The sequence below is a fragment of the Myotis nattereri genome (assembly GCF_964212035.1).
Source record: "Myotis nattereri genome assembly, chromosome: 2".
NCBI lineage: Eukaryota > Metazoa > Chordata > Mammalia > Chiroptera > Vespertilionidae > Myotis > Myotis nattereri.
The window spans coordinates 44,261,130-44,279,485 of record NC_138076.1 but is presented as its reverse complement, the minus strand read 5'-3'; the positions used below and the strand labels follow the sequence as shown (position 1 = coordinate 44,279,485).

Genomic DNA, 18,356 nt, shown 5'->3' with positions numbered 1-18,356 from the left:
TTTCCCCAGATGTCTGCCTAGCATTGACCAGCCCAGACGAACCACTTTACTCTTTATTTTTCTCCGTAGCAGTTATCAACATTTATGTTGAACTGATCATTGTTCCTGCCCCATGAGGGCGGGGTTTTGTTTCTGATAGAATCCCAAAGGCCTGGGACCAAGCCTTGGCACAGAACAAACTCAGTAAATATTGTTAAATAGGCGAATAAAAATCTTACGGGTTTTTGGGTTTTTTAACAATGTACTGGCAGAGCCTAAAAAGAATGGGAATACCTGGTATACGAGTATGTAGAGGTGTCATTTGTTACTACAACATTTTGGTGGGCAAATTCAAATGTGTACATATCCTATCATCCCCAAATTCTATGATGTATAATATAGGTAATTGCAGGAAAACACAAGTATGTTCATTGCTATATTGCTCTTAATAATGAAAAATTAGACACAATGTAAATGTCTACTAATACTATTGCACTTTTTAAATCCAATGGGCGGATATACAGTCTTTTAAAATAATGTACCAACATGGAATGAGGACCAAATTCATGGTGGATACTTATGGTCTTATATGACCAGACTCCCCACCCTTTATCATTGCCCCAATTTGACTCCCTCCTTGCAGGCCCCAGAAAGGGCATCTGACTCACCCTAGGTCTAATGGAAGCCTCTTCCTGGGATCGGGAGTTGAGTAAGGTTCTTGGATAGTCTGGTTAAACTCTGACGACCTACAAATTTTGGGCTTGCTTTTGGCCATATTCATTCAAGTGAACTGAGGAAATCTAGAAGCCTGTCTTCAGTGAGAGGGAAAAACAAAGTTGATAACAAAGAGAAGAAAGACAAGAGACAGAAAAAAAGGTCTCACAGCATTCAAGATCCATATTCTGGTTTTATTTTCAGGACCAGTTTGATTCATCTTCTTGATTTGCTAATACCACATATATTTACAAATGCATGTCTGAAAGGATCCACCTTAAACTATTAACAAGGGTTATCTTTGGGTATTAGGTATAGGCAAGGAAAAGAGAAAATGAGGACTTACATTTTTTTTGTCAAATGAAAATAATGTATATACATTTCTTCATGAAATAATCTTACTATAAACATTTATAATACCGTATGGGAAGTGCCTGGGCAGGGAAGTAGGGGATTCCTGTTCCAGGGGCATCTAACACAGAGTTGACGGTTTGAGAAAGGCTTCAAAAAGAGCCTTGGGGAGGAAGAGTAAAATAGAAAAAGGAAGGTGATGTGGAAATTGAATAGTAGAATAAGACAAGTAATCCAGCCAGAGGGATCAGCAAATGCTCTAGGCCCAGAAGGGAGAACTAGGAGTGCTCAGCGAACTGACCACGGCTTGGTAAGGATGGAGATAAGAGACCAGAGATGGAAATTTGAGAGACTCAAAAACCATATTCTAAAGAGCGGGTTGTGTACCAAGAGCAATTGAGAACTTTTGAAGGAAAGCAATGCAGTCACATTGCATTTCCCAAAACTTTCTGTGGCTCTAGAAGTGGGCTATGTGTAGCCAACTGCAGAAAATTAAGCCTGGTGCAGCAGGTCAGTTGCCATAGGCTAAGTAAAAATATATTATGAAGGCCTGGAGAGGATAGGGCTGCTGCTTCCTACCATCACCACCCGGAAGACACACTAATAAACATCTGTTGAATTGAGTTGACTGGGTGCAGGCATGTAAGGGGTGGAGGGTCGCTGTAATTCCCAACTGTCTGGCCTGCTGGGTGATGATGTAATTCAGGAAAACAGAAAACTTTGGAGGAAAAAAAAAGTCGATTGGACTATAAAGTTAAGTATCTTTGAGATATTAAAGTGGAAACGTCCAATAGGCTACACTGGCACCCAGGGCTTTGTGGGCGTGTCCCTCTCTTCACCAGAAACGGTGCTGCCTGGGTTTGGGGTCCCGCAGGCCCCTGCAAAACCTCCGGTCCGACCCGCAATCCCACGCATGCGCAGTGGACAACCGGGGCAATAATTTTTCCGTAACCTGAAGCAACATCCTCCTAACTCTCCATAAAAAAAGGCGGGAACTAGCCAACAGGCTGGGAAGTGATGGGGCGCACTCATATGCACGTCCCGCCCACTTCAGCCTCCTATTGGTGGATGTCCCTGGCTTGTGGCGCAGGCGCCCTCCTCATTGGTTGTCAGTCTCCTGGAGGCGCCTGTCCGCCTCTTTCCTCCCCCTTCCCCAGCTGCCGACGTGGGACTGGGTGCCGCCGGTGGTTAGCAGCCGCGGGTGGGTGCCGGGCGGCGGGCCGGCATGGGGGTGCTGCGGCTGCTGGCAGTGGCCCTCGCCTGCTGCTGGTGGCCGCCGGGCAGCCAGGGTAAGACGCTGCGGGGCAGCTTCAGCAGCGCCGCGGCCCGAGACTCTCAGGGCCAGAGCATCGGCCACTTCGAGTTCCATGGTAGGTGCGGGGGCGGGGAGCGGGATGAAGGCAGCGGACATCCCGCGGGCCGCGCCCCCGGCTGGCGCGGGGATCCTGGCCCCAAGTGGCCAGGCCGGGAACTTCACGCAGCTCACCTGGACTCGCAGCGTCGCCCACCACCCTCCTCTTTCCGCAGCTCAGCGGCATCGGGGGAGGCGTTTACTGCGACCCCTGCTATTACTGCTCCCTACACCCCGTTAGCACCCTCTCCCCGCTTAGGGGTTGTATTCTGCACTTAAAGATCGTTCCTCCGACCCTCCCATACAAACGTAGTACAGATGACTCGCCTGCTGCATTTATCAAGATCCTTCCCTCAAAGAAGCATCAGTTGCTCACTTCTGGCTCAACCTGGTTATGTATACACTAAGGCAGCAGTTCTCAGCCTGGGGATCGCGACCCCTTTGGGGGTCCAACGACCCTTTCACAGGGGTCGCCTAAGACCATGGGAAAACACATATATAATTACATATTGTTTTTGTGATTAATCACTATGTTTTAATTATGTTCAGTTTGTAACAATGAAAATACATCCTGCATATCAGATATTTACATGACGATTCATAACAGTAGCAAAATTCCAGTCATGAAGTAGCAACGGAAATACTTTTATGGTTGGGAGTCACCGCAACATGAGGAACTGTATTAAAGGGTCGCGGCATTAGGAAGGTTGAGAACCACTGCACTAAGGCACTGTCATTGCGTGTGAGTTTAAGCCCCAGAATGTAGATTTCTTGGGTTTGTTATTAAGATCAGTTCGATAAAAAGTACTTATGACAAAGAGGTTTTGGAAACCAGATAAAACACCTGGTAATCTAGTTGTCACTATTGCTAGAACAGTTTAGTTACTCTGCTACTAAAGGAGGAGATTAACTATGAATCACTAGGCCTAGAATTACGTTGACAGAAGTGCATGAAAGTGTGTCCTGGGAGCTTCATAATTTGTGTCCTCTCTGGCTCTTCTGAAATCAGAACTGCATTCGATTCTTATCTTCTGGTCTCCTTCAAAAATCAGTAAGTCAACAATGAATGAATTTACAGTTTATCCTCATTTTTACTGAATTCACTTGTACCCTCAAGATTTTTCTTGGTACACACTTGGTGCTCTTAATTTGACTACTACTATATTTTTTTTATTTTTTTTTATTTTTTATTTTTTTAAATTTATTGCTTAAAGTATTACAAAGGGTATTACATATGTGTCCATTTTATCCCCCCGCCCTAGACAGTCCCCTAGCCTCCCCTATCCCCCAATGTCTTATGTCCACTGGTTATGCTTATATGCGTGCATACAAGTCCTTTAGTTGATCTCTTACCCCCCTACCTCCTGCCCCCCAACCCTCCCCGGCCTTCCCGCTGCAGTTTGACAATCTGTTTGAGGCAGCTCTGCCTCTGTATCTATTATTGTTCAAAAGTTTATAATGGTCTCTATTATCCATGAATGAGTGAGATCATGTGGTATTTCTCCTTCATTGACTGGCTTATTTCACTTTGACTACTACTTTATATTTTAAACAAATATTTTAAACAATTATTTGCCTTGATGGGGCTGGGATCCTTGATTTACATAGTCTTTGGAGTTAAACATAAGATTATCCTAGAGAAGATTCTTAAGAGAAGAAAATAGAAATGAGGAGCTATTTTGTGTGGGAGAGCAATTTAAAGTATTAGAAAGTTACAGAATTGGTGGTTCAAGGGAGGGAAGTGTTTTGTTTTTTTAACCCAAAGTTTTCAAAATAGCTGAAAAAAGGAGATGCAATCCAGTTTTCCAAAATCCAATGTGGAATAGATCTTGGGTGAATAAAATAGAAACTCTAGAAACAGAGTTTCATTTCATTTATTTATTTTTGTTGTTAATCCTCACCTGAGGATATTTTTCCATTAATTTTTAGGGAAAGTGTAAGAGAGAGGGAAAAACAGAAACTTCGACGTGAGAGAAGCACATTGGTTGGTTGCCTCCTGCATGAGCCCTGACCAGGGCCCCTCCAGGGGAGGAGCCTCCTTGACGGGAATCTAACCCGGGACCCTTTCCTCCACAGGCTGACGCTCTATCCACTGAGCCAAACCTGCTAAGGCCAGAATTTTATTTTTTAGATAACATTTTACGTTTCTTAATCAACTTTGAGTTTGACAATGAAAGCAATATCACTACAGTAAATGGCACAATGTCTAGAAGCAAGACTTAGACAGTCGTCACGATGATTATCTGGTAAACAGGAGAAACATATGTAGTAAGTCCAGATTTCTCAAGAAAGCTTGCGGAATAGAGTGATCCAAGTATTTTAACACTCTCCCCCTCTCCCCACAGCCCCCTCTGTGTGTGTGTGTGTGTGTGTGTGTGTAATTGCAATTTTTATTTAATGCAAGTTTAATAAAATAATACCACAACTATACTGAAATAATGAACTCTGATTCAGAATGCAATTTAAGGTGTTAATAGGACCTTAAAGTCATTCTTAACTTATTATAATTTTTTAAAATATATTTTGTATTGATTTCAGAGAGGAAGAGAGAGAGGGAGAGAGAGAGATAGAAACATCAATGATGAGAGAGAATCATGCACCTTGCACCTCCCCCCACTTGCACGCCTCTTGCACGCCCCCCACTGGGGATTGAGCTCACAACCCCGGCATGTGCCCTTGACCAGAATCGAACCTGGGCCCCTTCAGTTTGCAGGCCGATGCTCCATCCACTGAGCCAAACCGGCCAGAGCTTTTTATAATTTATAATGTAATCAATTTATATAGGAGACTTACACATTCTTTGATACATACTTATACATTTAAATTTACTTAACATGTTTAATCAAAATGATAATTATAACAAAAGTAAAAACAATAAGATAATTTTAAAATGAAAAATCAGCCCTAACCGGCCTGACTCAGTGGATAGAGCGCCGGCCTGTGGACTGAAGGGTCCCAGGCTCGATTCCGGTCAAGGACATGTACGTTGGTTGCGGGCACATCCCCAGTAGGAGGTGTGCAGGAAGCAGCTGATCGATGTTTCTCTCTCATCGATGTTTCTAACTCTCTATCCTTCTCCCTTCCTCTCTGTAAAAAACCAATAAAATATATTTTAAAAAAAATGAAAAATCAGTCTCCTGCTTTACTTCTCACCCAGAGTCCATTTCCGTAGGAGCATCTATTTTTCTGACATTTATTTTTGGGCCTTAAATGTAGCTGATGTGTGCAGCCAGGCTCATTCTATAGTAGTCTTACAACATATTCTGAAAGTTGTATTGTAAAAGTCACATGTCAGATTTTGTCAGGTATAAGATGTCTACCCCAAAACCTCATTTATTTAAACTTCCTTGCTATTAGCTATGCTTACTTTTTTACATTAAAAGTATAATTCAGTTGCCTGTCCAGCACAGCTCAGTGGTTGAGCATTGACCTATGAACCAGGAGGTCAGGGTTTGATTCCCCGTCAGGGCACATGCCCAGGTTGAGGGTTTGATTCCCAATAGGGGGCGTGGAGGAGGCAGCTGATCAGTGATTCTCTCTCATCATCGATGTTTCTATATCTCTACCTCTCCCTTACTCTCTGAAAAAAAAAAAAAAGTATAATTCAATATTAACAGCTGTGTTATATTGAAAAACAAAAGAAACTTAGTAAATTTCTATAGATAATTTATGAACATGTTAAAGACGTGGAGTGGTTGTAAAATGAGGCACAAATTCTATTACAGTGAAGATGAACATACAGCAAATGTTGTTTATTCAATGAAATGTCATCAGTTAGCTGAAGTATAAGGAAAGGCCACACATTGATTTGGGTAATTAATGTGCATAATCTCTTGACTTGCATCTGAATGGGATGTTCATTCTAATGTTATCTACCTAGTTAAGTGAGATTTAAGAACAATTGTGTTCTTTAAATTCCCACTTTGATAAGTAGAAGTGAATTGTCCTACTATCTTGCTTTTGTACAAGACCAAACTAGTTGATAATTTTTGTTTCAATGTCCAGGTGATCATGCTCTTCTGTGTGTCAGAGTCAACAACATAGCAGTAGCTGTTGGAAAAGAAGCTAAACTCCACCTATTCCAAGCCCAGGAATGGCTAAAGCTGCAGGAAAACAGTAATGGTTATAGTTGTAGTGAAAAATTATCCAAAGCTCAGTTGACAAGTGAGTATATCCTTTTTTATTTGATTATTGGGTATGTTTTTTTCCCTCCTTAATGTTAAATGTAGTGTTTGCATACCAGGGTGTTTCATGACACAGCACACATTACAAGATAGCAGGACAATTCACTTCTACTTATCAGAGTATGAATTTAAAGAACACACTGTGGTGATACGTTGGTATGTTTTAAACTGAAGTTTAAGGAAACTGACCTTGTCCTTGATTAAAAGATAGAATGCCTTTTTCCCCCTTTATCATGCAAAATTTTTGAAAATATATCCAAATAACTTACAAGGACAAACTTTTTCCTTCATTCAGATTTCTTACAGGTCACATTATTCATACTAACATGGCAGATATATTTTGACCCAGTAGCAGCACAGAGTGAATTTGTTGAGTACTTATTATATGCCAGCACTGAGCTAAGCACTAAACAGGTCTTATCTCAGTTAATTGTCTAAGTTAGCCCAAGCATTGTTGTTTTGCAACATGTTATTGGAACATAGGACCTCGTCATGTGGTGACACAGTATGCCATTTTAGGATGTACTAGTACCACATCATTTGTAAACCTTTAGGTTTGCCTCTAGAGAGGTACTGCTTTTATTCTAGTTATCTGTATCCTTGAGCTCTTCCATTCTCATCAACACTGTCTCATGCATTAGGGTGTTAGCCATCCAGAGTGAGTACAGACTTTTTAATATAGAAATGACAAGCATGTGCCATTCTACCCATTTCATTAGGAATATGAAGCATCCATGAGAAAAAATGGAAATTATCTCTCCTCCCTTTTCTCCTCTATGTTTTCTCTATCCTGTTTTCCATATTGATGGATCTCTGAATCTTCTGTTAGTCTAGTCAAGTAAAACACTGCCATTTCTAAACACCCGGTCTTCCTAGCCTTAGCAGCTCTCTGATTCCCTCAGAAGGCAGCCAGCCAGAATAGGGATAAGAGTAGAAGTCTCCAGTCCTTGCCACCCATTGTGGGGGGTCTTTTATTTAGATTTGTGAGATGACTTTGACAGTATGCTGAAGAAGTCTGCATGACTTAAGGAGAGACAGTTATATTAAGTTAGATACCTCAACCCTGAATTTCAGAACTTACCTGAGAAATTCGTGCAAATGCTCATTATCAATTATCTTTTTTTTCTTTATACACCAGTTTGCTCACCTGAATGTTCCACATATGTATAAATAGTCCTTGCCCATCCAAACCTAGTCCTCTATCAGTGTTCCCAGTTGTAGGAACTGGCACTACCATCCATCTCGGACACAAGCTGGAAACCAAGGAGTTTTCCAACACTCCCCTCTCGGAATATCTCTTGAATTCATCTAATTTTCTTCATCTCCACCTCTACCATCTTATTCCAGGTTGCCATAATCTCCTGCCTATACTGTTGCAGTAGCCTCCTACCTGGTCACTGCAGCCATGCTGATCCTTCTCTGTCTGGCCATTGCTTACCGGCCCCTCCCCACCAGCTTCATTTCACAGTAATGCCCCCTCCTGCCTCATTTTATTTGTAGCGCTTGTTTAATTTTTGTGTTATTCTGGACTTTTATACAGGCTTTCCTCTTCTTGTTATTCCCTACCTTCTTTGGCTTCTCCCTCCTCTAAGTTAACACTTGAGTTTTTATAGCCTCTTGTTTTCCCTTCAGCACTTATTATAGTTACCACTTTTCATTTTATTTATTTGTTATAAAAGCAATCAGTAAGAGTACCAGTGCTCTTTGGGTCTACTCATTCGTTCATTTATTGATTCACTCACTGAGCACTTCTATTGTTTCATGTAGTATGCTAGGCACTAGTGATAAATCATGGACCAAAATACTGACACTCTGAGTCCATAAGGCTAGTGGGTGACAGGAAAGAATCACATCACTGTGAGTGTGATACTGCAACTCTGATAAGTATGATGGATGTTAGTTATGTGGTATTATGAGAATGAGAATTCAGGATTCTCTAGTGCTGGGTTAATAAGCATTTACTAAATATTTGTAGGGTGAGTTATCATAGACCTTAGTGCTTAAGGGTTTTTTTTGGTTGGTAGGTGTTTTACTTTGTATTGGATACCTCAAAGTCTTTTTCTTTCTCCAATAAAAACTTACCAGGTGGTTTAAAGCTTTGAGCTGTAGGAAGGATTTGTTTCTTTATATCACATGGCCCATACTATATACACTTGCAAAAGCATAATTTTTGTATCAGTCATAATATGCCTTCAGTCACAGAACTTAGGTATACAGGAAGACAGTATGGTACAATGGAAAGACTGCTAAACTGAAAATCACTGCTAGTGACTTGCACTTTACTTTGAGCCACACTTTATTTATCTATAAACAAGGAATCTGGACTAGTTTTTTCTAAGGTTTCTGAAACTCCTAAAATGCTGTGATTCTCATTATAATTCTTTAGGATGGAGTTGCATATACATAGAGCTGTAACTTATAAAACCTCTTGCTGTTGTTTCTTTTTTATTTTCCGGTTCAATTCCCCACTCTCTTGAGTACAAGAGTATTCTTTGGAATTATTGGACCAGAAGATCTCAAGAAACAGGAATTTTTGAGGAAGAAGATTGTTTTGTTAAATTTTGGGTCCTGAAGTAAATTAAGTACTAGTTAGACATTAATCACTTTCTACTTATTTCATCAGTTCTTTTTCCAACAACAAAAGCCAAGTCTTAAGAAAATGTATGTTCTCTAACTTATATATTAGTTGTTATTGTTTAGGAGCTTTGGTGCACTGAAACAAAAAGTATGTCCTTAAATTCATGTCAGTGTAATAGTACCACATTTTAAAATAATTTATCATAGAAATAATTCTTATTTTGTGGCCATTAGTGATATTTTACCTACTTAGTAATGAGTTCATTAACTATTCCTAACGCCTGTGTAAAACTTTACTGCTGCTATGAACAATGAAAAGACTAGCAGATTTGAAAAATCCCCTATTGTCAAATGTGGCTTGTCAATTGAGTATACATTTGCCCAAATGAATGTTTGAGAAATTAGTTTTCAGTCTTCCTTTGTTCTCTTTTAGTAATGTCATAAAACATCAGCTTTAAAAATCATAAAATATTTTGTAGGTCTTAAAGCAAGCCAACAAGGCATTTAAAAGCACTGAAAATAAATTTATGTAAAAAAATTTAGCAAGGAGATTAAGAATAACTTACTGTCAGATTAGAAGAGCTAAATATAATTTTGCAGATAAAACATGTTCATATGTCTTTGTACATCATGTGCATATATTTTCTTTTGTACATTTGTCATGTTTATAATTCCTTTAAAAGTTTTAGTATATTATGCGGTGTATTTTTGTTAACAGTATTCATTTCCTTTTATAATATTTGTGCACTCAGCGGTGTGGGGGAGGGGGTTGCACCCTCTCGCAGTCTGGGAGCCCTTGGGGGATATCTGACTGACGGCTTAGGCCCGCTCTCCGGGCCTAAGCCATCAGTCGGACATCCTTAGCACTGCCACTGAGGCAGGAGAGGCTCCCACCACTGACGCTGCAAGCCATGAGCCCAGCTTCTGGCTGAGCGGTGCTCCCCCTGTGGGAGCACACTGACCACCAGGGAGCAGCTCCTGCATTGAGCGTCTGTCCCCTGGTGGTCAGTGCACGTCATAGCGACCAGTTGTTCCGCCGTTCAGTTGATTTGCGTATTAGCATTTTATTATATAGGATAATTAGCCATAAAACATTATTCTCTGAAATTCAAGTTTTGTTAATAGTTGAGGTACTGATTACATCAGCATAGAACATGTGTGCTGTGCTGTAGTCTTTTGTCTCAAAAACAATGAATATACAGTTTTGTTAAGAGGCTTATTTCCCAGGCTTGCTGAAAAAGGCAACAAGACCAAAAGTTAAGGCTGTAACACTTTCTGAAGCACACTCTTGTTTTAATATGATGTAAGTCTGCGTAATTTAAAATGAAACATTAAAAAGTGTATTGGTGAAGATATAATGGCTAATTTTTATATTGTTTTATCTAAGAGGAAAAGTGCAAGTGATAGCTAGAACAGCAACATTGCAGAGCTTTTATATAATCAGGTCCAAATTCTGTAATTGCAAGCTGTACATATCAAAAACCTTATTTCTGAGCCATGTATGTTTGTACGTATTTCTTTAAATGTATTTTTGTTGATTTCAGAGAGAAAGGAAGAGGGAGAGAGAGATAGAAACATCAATGATGAGAGAGAATCATTGATCAGCTGCCTCCTGGATGCCCCACACTGGGGATGTGCCCTGACCAGAATTGAACTGTGACCTCTTTGTTCATAGATCAGTGCTCAACCACTGAGCCACATGGGCTGGCGAGCCATGTATTCATTATACTGTATATTGAATTCTTACTAAAGGTCTTCAAATATTTAACAGAAATTAGAGTCTTTGTTACATTTTCCAGCAGCTATACAGTTAAAAAACAACAACAGTATAAATGTCAGCTAAATTTAGATAGCCAGAAAAACAATGCTGTAGTATTGTTGATAAAATCATCTTGTCCATTTAAACTGCTATTAATGAAATTCCTAATTATAAAGTCCAAGTCCTCAAAATTTGAATCCTGACTAGATGCATCAGTGTTTCACTTATAAAGACAACTTTATATAAATAACATTTTTCCAATTTTTTATTAGGAATATTTTCAATCATACAGAAAAGTTTAAAGTGAGTACAACCACGACTTGTACATCCTTTGCTTAGATTCAGTAATTGTTAATACTTTGTTACATTTGCTTTGTGTTTGTATGTGTGTGATTTTTGTTTGTAATCAAGCCACATGAAAATAAACTGTGGGTGTCATGAGCAGTTCAACCCACCATAGTTCAGCCTACATTGTATAAGAGTAAGGACATTCTTCTTAACCGCAATACTGTACTACAGCTAAGATTTCTTAAAGTGAATTATTCCATACTGTCCTCTAAAATATTTTTCAAATACAAATTTCAACAGTTATCTCAAGACATGCCTTTTATTTATTAAAAAGTTTTTTCCTTCAGTTGAGAAATAGTTTGAGACTAGTTGGCATGCTGTGCAGGAAGTCTAGAGTTGGGGGAATCAGGCCTATGATAATTCTAAATTTTAAGAATACTTGACGTCATACAGAATGAGACTCTTTACATAGGATTTTCATATATTATCTCATTTACTCCCCTTTGGGCTAGCTAGGGCAGGTATCTTAACTGTACTACCGAAAAACAAATTTAGAGAGGTTAAGTAATTTATTTGCTGAGTCATATGTTGTTAAGTAGTAGGGCTAAGACTTGCTCTTTTAACTCTTCTACTCTTCTTATTATATACTAGAGGCCCGGTGCACAAAAATTTGCACTCGGGAGTAGGGGGTCCCTCAGCCCAGCCTGTGCCCTCTCGCAGTCTGGGACCCCTCGGGGGTGACCACTTGCTGGCTTAGGCCTGCTCCCTGGGAGATTGGGCCTAAGATGGCAATCAGACATCCCTCTGGCATCCCGGCAGCCCTTGGGGGATGTCCACTTGCCAGCGGGGAGCAGACCTAAGCTGCAGTCAGACATCCTTAGTGCTGCTGAGGAGGCAGGAGAGGCTCCCACCACCACCGCTGTACTGGCAGCCATCAGCCTGGCTTGTGACTGAGCAGAGATTCCCCCCTATGAGAGCGCACTGACCACCAGAGGGCAGCTCCTGCATTGAGCATCTGCCCCCTGGTGGTCAGTGTGTGTCATAGTAACCAGTCATTCCCAGTCTTTCTGCTGTTAGGGTCAGTTTGCATATTACCCTTTTACTATATAGAATAGAGGCCTGGTGCATGGGTGGGGGCCGGCTGGTTTGCCCTGAAGGGTGTCCCGGATCAGGGTGGGGGTCCCGCTTGGGTGCCTGGCCAGTCTGGGTGATGAGCTGAGGGCTGTTTTCCGGCTGGCGGGTGACTGAAGCTCCCAGCCTCTTTTTTTTTTTTATTCTGGGATTTATTTACCTTCTATAGCTGTCACTGGAGCTGAGAGCTGGCTCCAGCTCTGAGGCCGTTGCCTGGTGAAAGCAGGTATCTGGGTTTGTTTAGCTTCTATAATTGAAACTCTGTTACCATCACTGGCGCTCTAAGCTCTGAGCCTGCTGCCGGCTGAAAGCAGGTACCTGGGGTTTGCTTAGCTTCTATAATTGCAACATTGTTGCATCTGGAGCTCAGAGCTGGGCTGCGGCAGGCGGGGAACCTTGGCTTCCTCCATCACTGGAACAAGCAAGCCTCATGTTCGCTTCAGCTGCGTGGCTGCCAGCCGCCATCTTGGCTGGTAGTTAATTTGCATATCTTGCCGATTAGCCAATGGGAAGGGTAGCGAAGTTATGGTTAATTACCATGTCTCTCTATTATTAGATAGGATAGTGTGTGAGACACTACTCTCCTTTAACTTTGTGATAGTGTTAGTAAGTGCGTCTTAGGTCAGCATCATAGATTTGAATTGAGGGATCTTAAACATCATTTAGTGTTTCTCAAAGAGGGTACTATTGGCATTTTGGGAGGAACAGGTCTTTTTTTGTCAGACTTTGGATTGCATGAGGCTTAGCATGGCCCCCTTCAAGTATCTTCTCAACTATTGTGACAATAAAACTGTCCCTACACATTTTCAGATTCCCCAGAAGGGAAAAGGATTACCCTGTATTGAGAACCACTTGTTAGTGTAACCATCCTGTTTTAAAGAAAGGAAAAAGAGAATAAATCTTTATTCAGCAACAATCATGTGACAGATACCATGCCAAGTGACATATAATTTGGTCCTTACATCAGCTCTTTGCTCTAAGTATTATCTTCGTTTTACAGCTGAAGTAAGTGAGTCATTGCTATGTTATTTGCCAAAGGTCACATGGAAGGTAAGTATTGGAGCCAGGATCAAGTACAGCTTTGTGTGATGCCAACATTCATGAGTCCCCTCTCTCCTGCCACTATATAGACCTGACCAGTGTAATAACTCAGAATCACTGCTAGTGACTGATAAGTTCTTTTTCTTTTTTTTCTTTTTTTTTTGCTTTTAGTGCCTTTTTTAAGAATTGACCTTTTTTTTGCTTTTAGTGCCTTTTTTAATCAATTAGAAAAAGATTTTGGAAAATCTTTTGAAGGTATTTGTCAGTCATAGTTATTAGATATGATTTTTTGAATGTTTTTTGAATGTTCCCTTTGAAATTTAACTCAAAATGTCATTGTGGTGGTTATACAGCATTTTGAATGTATTTAATGCCACAGAATTGAACACTTAAAAATCGTTCAAATGGTAATTTGTTTTTTGTATATTTTACCACAATGCAATATACAGATCATGTATCATAGAAACCTATGTAATCTTATTAACCAATGTTAAGATTATGTGCACTTGAAACCCATGTAATCTTATTAACCAATGTCACCCCAATAAATTTAATTAAAAAATGTTAATGTCACTAACCTACTTGAAAAATTTGAAACATTTAAAATGAAAAATCAGAGTTTCAGCAAAACCATTCTACTCATTTGTGGTGTTTCATAGTACTATCATAGTGATTCCTTTGGTTAAGATACATTATTTTTCTCTGCTTCATGATATACAGACCATATGCCAATACTACAACAACGTTTGAATTTCTAAGGCTATAAGAATTAAACGAAGTGTGGCTCAGTGGTTGAGCTTCAGCCTATGAACTGGGAGATTGTGGTTCAATTCAAGGTCAGGGCGCATGCCTAGGTTGGGGGCTTGATCCCCAGTAGGAGGCATGCAGGAGGCAGCCGGTCAATGATTCTATCTCATCGATGTTTCTATCTCTTTCTCCTCCCTTCCTCTTTGACATCAAATCAATAAAAATACAAAACAAAAAAACTTAAAAAAAAAAAGAATTAAGAGAATTCTAACTTCAAACTGATTGTATGACTAAAACAAATACATGTGAGAGTTTTGCTTTGAAAGTGCTATCTTCTTTCTCTTTAAAGTGACCATGAATCAGACTGAACATAATCTGACAGTATCCCAGATTCCATATCCACAAACATGGCACGTATTTTATGCAGACAAGTATACGTGCACAGATGACAATGAGAATTCTCAGGTGGAAGATATACCATTTGAAATGATGTTACTAAATCCAGATGCTGAAGGGAATCCACTTGATCATTTTAGTGCTGGAGAATCTGGTAAGAATATACATTTAAATATACTAAATACAGAAAAAGATCTACCAATATGCGCAAATTTTTTTTTATGTTTTTAGATATTAAAAATTAAAAACTTATGTGTCTAATAGTAGAGAAATGATTAGATGAATCTCCTTATAGCATTTTAATAGCTATGCTATTAAGTTAAAAAGTCAAAACACTAAATTTTATACTGTATGATTTGAAGTATGTTAGGAAATGCAGAAAAGAAGTGCAGAATATTAACAGATTATTACCATGTTAAGTGGTAGAAATTTACAATTTCATTTTATCCTATATATTCTAAATCTTTAAAAAATGATAACCTAGCATTATTTTTATAAACAGAAAAATATTAATAAGTTAAGTAACTGAAATTGGAAACTCCATGAGAGATTAGAACTATGCTACTTTGTATGACTATCCTTTTAATAGGTTGAGCAGATTTAAGGATTGTATTTATTGGAGCTTTCAACTATTTTAAGAATGATCAAAGTTTATAATGCTTTCCAAAATTAGGTGTACTCCCATTAAATTTTTCATCAAAATTTTAGGTTGATTATATGGTACTACTGAAATGAGATCCTTAGCCCAAACAGAAATGAATGATTTCTTGTGATTCATGATAGACATGCCAGAAAGTATCCTAATAGATTTGTAAATTAACATGTCAGAATGAAAACTAAGACCTGTAGGCCATCTGTCAAAGAAAATAAGATTCATGAGTTCATTAGCCATTTGGAAGAGCCAGTCTGCTTAGAGAAAAATTTAATCCCATTGCATCTCATTGGCCATCAAGGTGGATGGGTGGAGGTAGGACAGGAGCTGAGGCTACATTATACAAAACTACTGATTGTTTAGTTCAAAATATAAATTGCCACAGAAAAGCAACTCAAGGAGCATGTGTTAAGGACAACAGGTTACAAGTAAATGTATGAAGAGATCAACTTTTCTTAAAATATCTTTTGGTCTGAAAAATATATATCTATATAGTGACAAAATGAAATGCTAAATGTTTTGAAATAGTAAATTCTGAAAGTTTTTTATGTAAAGGAAATTTCATAAGGATAAGCTACTCAAGTTGTTTTGAATGCAAATTAACCTAAAGATTATTTTTACTTAATGGTAGTTTGGGTCATTGTATAGTGTTATTGGAAGTTAAGTCAGTCCTAATGGTAGTTTGGATCATTGTGTTGACAGTAGAAATAAGAAAAAGCCTTTGTAGGGATCCACCCATGGGAGGTTGAGGTGGTGTTGTAAGATTTATTGGGATTGCCCTGACTGGTTTGGCTCAGTGGATAAAGCGTCGGCCTGCGGACTGAAAGGTCCCAGGTTCGATTCCGGTCAAGGGCATGTACCTTGGTTGCGGGCACATCCCCAGGAGGGGGTGTGCAGGAGGCAGCTGATCGATGTTTCTCTCTCATCGATGTTTCCAACTCTATCCCTCTCCCTTCTTCTCTGTAAAAAAACAATAAAATATATTTAAAAAAATTTATTGGGGTTGAAATGGAAAGCATTCCCCAGGTTCCTGGGGTGTCATCTCCATCCGACCCACTGTGGAAAATGACCAGCCTTGTCTCCATCAGGCCCAGAACAAAGGCCAGTATCCAAAAATTTTGCCATGCTGCACCTTACTCCAGTTTAGCTTCTGACCTTATCCAGCTAGCTTAGTCTGTTCCTGCCTGCACTTGGGCTGCTGCTGTGGCAGGCTGATGCTTGGAGTTCCACAGCTTCTGGCTGCTGGCTGCTAGGGCCGCATGACTGCTATGGAGAGAGAACATGCGAGAGAAATCATGGGGCAAGAGTGAGAGAGAGAGAGAGAGAGAGAGAGAGAGAGAGAGGGAGAGAGAGAAAGAGAGAGAGAGAGAGAGAATTTGTTAGATGTTAGACTGAAAAAGGGAGGAATGGAGGAACCTCTCTCCCTGTGCCATCTTGGCTTCTACTGTACATGTGCCCAGTAGAGGAATTTCTTCTTCTGTTTTATCTCTCCCTCAGTAATCTGACTAAAAGATCCTTCCTGCCTGTTAGGTCCTGAGGATAGAGGAAGCAAGGTCTACTGGAGAGTGTGTGAAGCTGTAACTCCCTGATGAAGCAGGTTTATGGTCTGATTCAGCTCTCTAGTTTTTTAGACTTGATGTCTGATTCCCTTTGCTTCCTTCCTTTATTAATATCTAGCTACCTACACTAACAATTGTAGATTACTATTAGAAGTTAAGTCAGTGCTACCATTTCTCTTATCTTTCTGAAAGATGTTGGCATTTATTTTTCACTAGAGGCCCGGTGCACAAATTCGTGCACCAGTGGGGTCCCTCAGCCTAGCCTGTGGGATCAGGCCGAAACCAACTCTCCAACATCCCCCAAGGGGTCCTGGATTAAGGGGTCCTGGATTTCAAGACGGCGCAGGCCAGGCCAAGGGTCCCCATCAGGGCTGGGGAGGGACGCGGGAGGTTGGCCAGCCGGGGAGGGACCATGGGAGTGCTCTAGGGTGTGACCGGCAGTCGGACATCCCCCCATCCCCTGAGGAGTCCTGGATTGGAGAGGGTGCAGGCCAGGCTGAGGGACACCCCCCCACCATGCACAAATTTTGTGCACCGGGCCTCTAGTCTATATATATAAAAGCCCAGTGACTGGAACGGCAGAACGACTGGTGGCTACAACATGCACTGCGGCAGCCAACCAGCCTGATCCAGGGCCAGATCGGCCCACCCCCAGCCGGCCCAGCCAGCCAACTTCCCGTAGCCCCTTTCCCCGGCTGGCCCAGCCCGATGGGCCCCCATCAGGCAGGTCAGCCGGACCCCACCCATGCACGAATTCATGCACCGGGCCTCTAGTTAAGATATATCTTGAAACACTTGAGGGCAGGATGGATCCTGTGTCTCTGAGAGAGCAAGCATCATGGGTAGGCTAGAGTGTCCCAGGTGCTGCTTGTGACCCAGTGACTCTCTTCCCTTCTCTTACCCTCTTGTCTCCCATCTCCTATCATTTTAGTTGCAGCTGAAGTTTTTGTGTTGTTCTTTTTTAATATGTTTTTATTGATTCCAGAGAGGCTGGGAGAGGGGGAGACGGGGAGAGGGAGAGGGATAGAGAGAAACATCAATGATGGGAAAGAATCATTGATCGACTCTCTCCTACATGCCCCCTATTGGGAATCGAGCCTGCCACCTGGGCATGTGCCCTGACTGGGAATCAAACTGTGACTTCCTGGTTCATGGGTTAATGTTCAACCACTGCGCCACACCAGCTGGGCTAGAGCTAAAGTTTTTAAAGCTGTCCTGTTAAGTTTTCTTACTACTGAATGTTGCCAATGCTTCTTCCTATTAAGCTTACCTTAAAGCAGCAGTTCTCAACCTGTGGGTCGCGACCCCTTTGGTGGTCGAACGACCCTTTCACAAGGGTCACCCGACCATCCTGCATATCAGATATTTACATTATGATTCATAACAGTAGCAACATTACAGTTATGAAGTGGCAACAAAAATAATTTTATGGTTGGGTCACAACATGAGGAACTGTATTTAAAGGGCCAGAAGGTTGAGAACCACTGCCTTAAAGTCTATACATTTCCTAATAATATAAGAGTTTGTCACTTGTTGCATGCTCATTTAAGAGCATTTTTCTTCTTTTGTGTGTAGGTAAAATTTAATACTTAGTACCCATCTGTTTTAAAATTAGATTTTAGTTTCA

General features: G+C 40.6%; 1 protein-coding gene across 2 annotated transcripts in view; it reads left to right on the top strand.

Moving 5' to 3' along the window:
- The first annotated feature begins 2,203 nt into the window (after positions 1 to 2,203).
- The window catches only part of GPR180 (G protein-coupled receptor 180), a 30,565-nt gene continuing 14,412 nt past the window's right edge, over positions 2,204 to 18,356 (top strand). The window contains exons 1-3 of one of the 2 annotated variants that reach the window (XM_081115135.1): positions 2,212 to 2,414; positions 6,401 to 6,559; positions 14,472 to 14,672. In XM_081115135.1, coding sequence (XP_080971261.1) covers positions 2,270 to 2,414; positions 6,401 to 6,559; positions 14,472 to 14,672 — 505 coding nt within the window. In that variant the 5' untranslated portion in view covers positions 2,212 to 2,269. Of the gene's footprint in view, positions 2,415 to 6,400; positions 6,560 to 14,471; positions 14,673 to 18,356 lie in introns of both variants that reach the window. The other variant, XM_081115136.1, reaches the window with a different exon arrangement.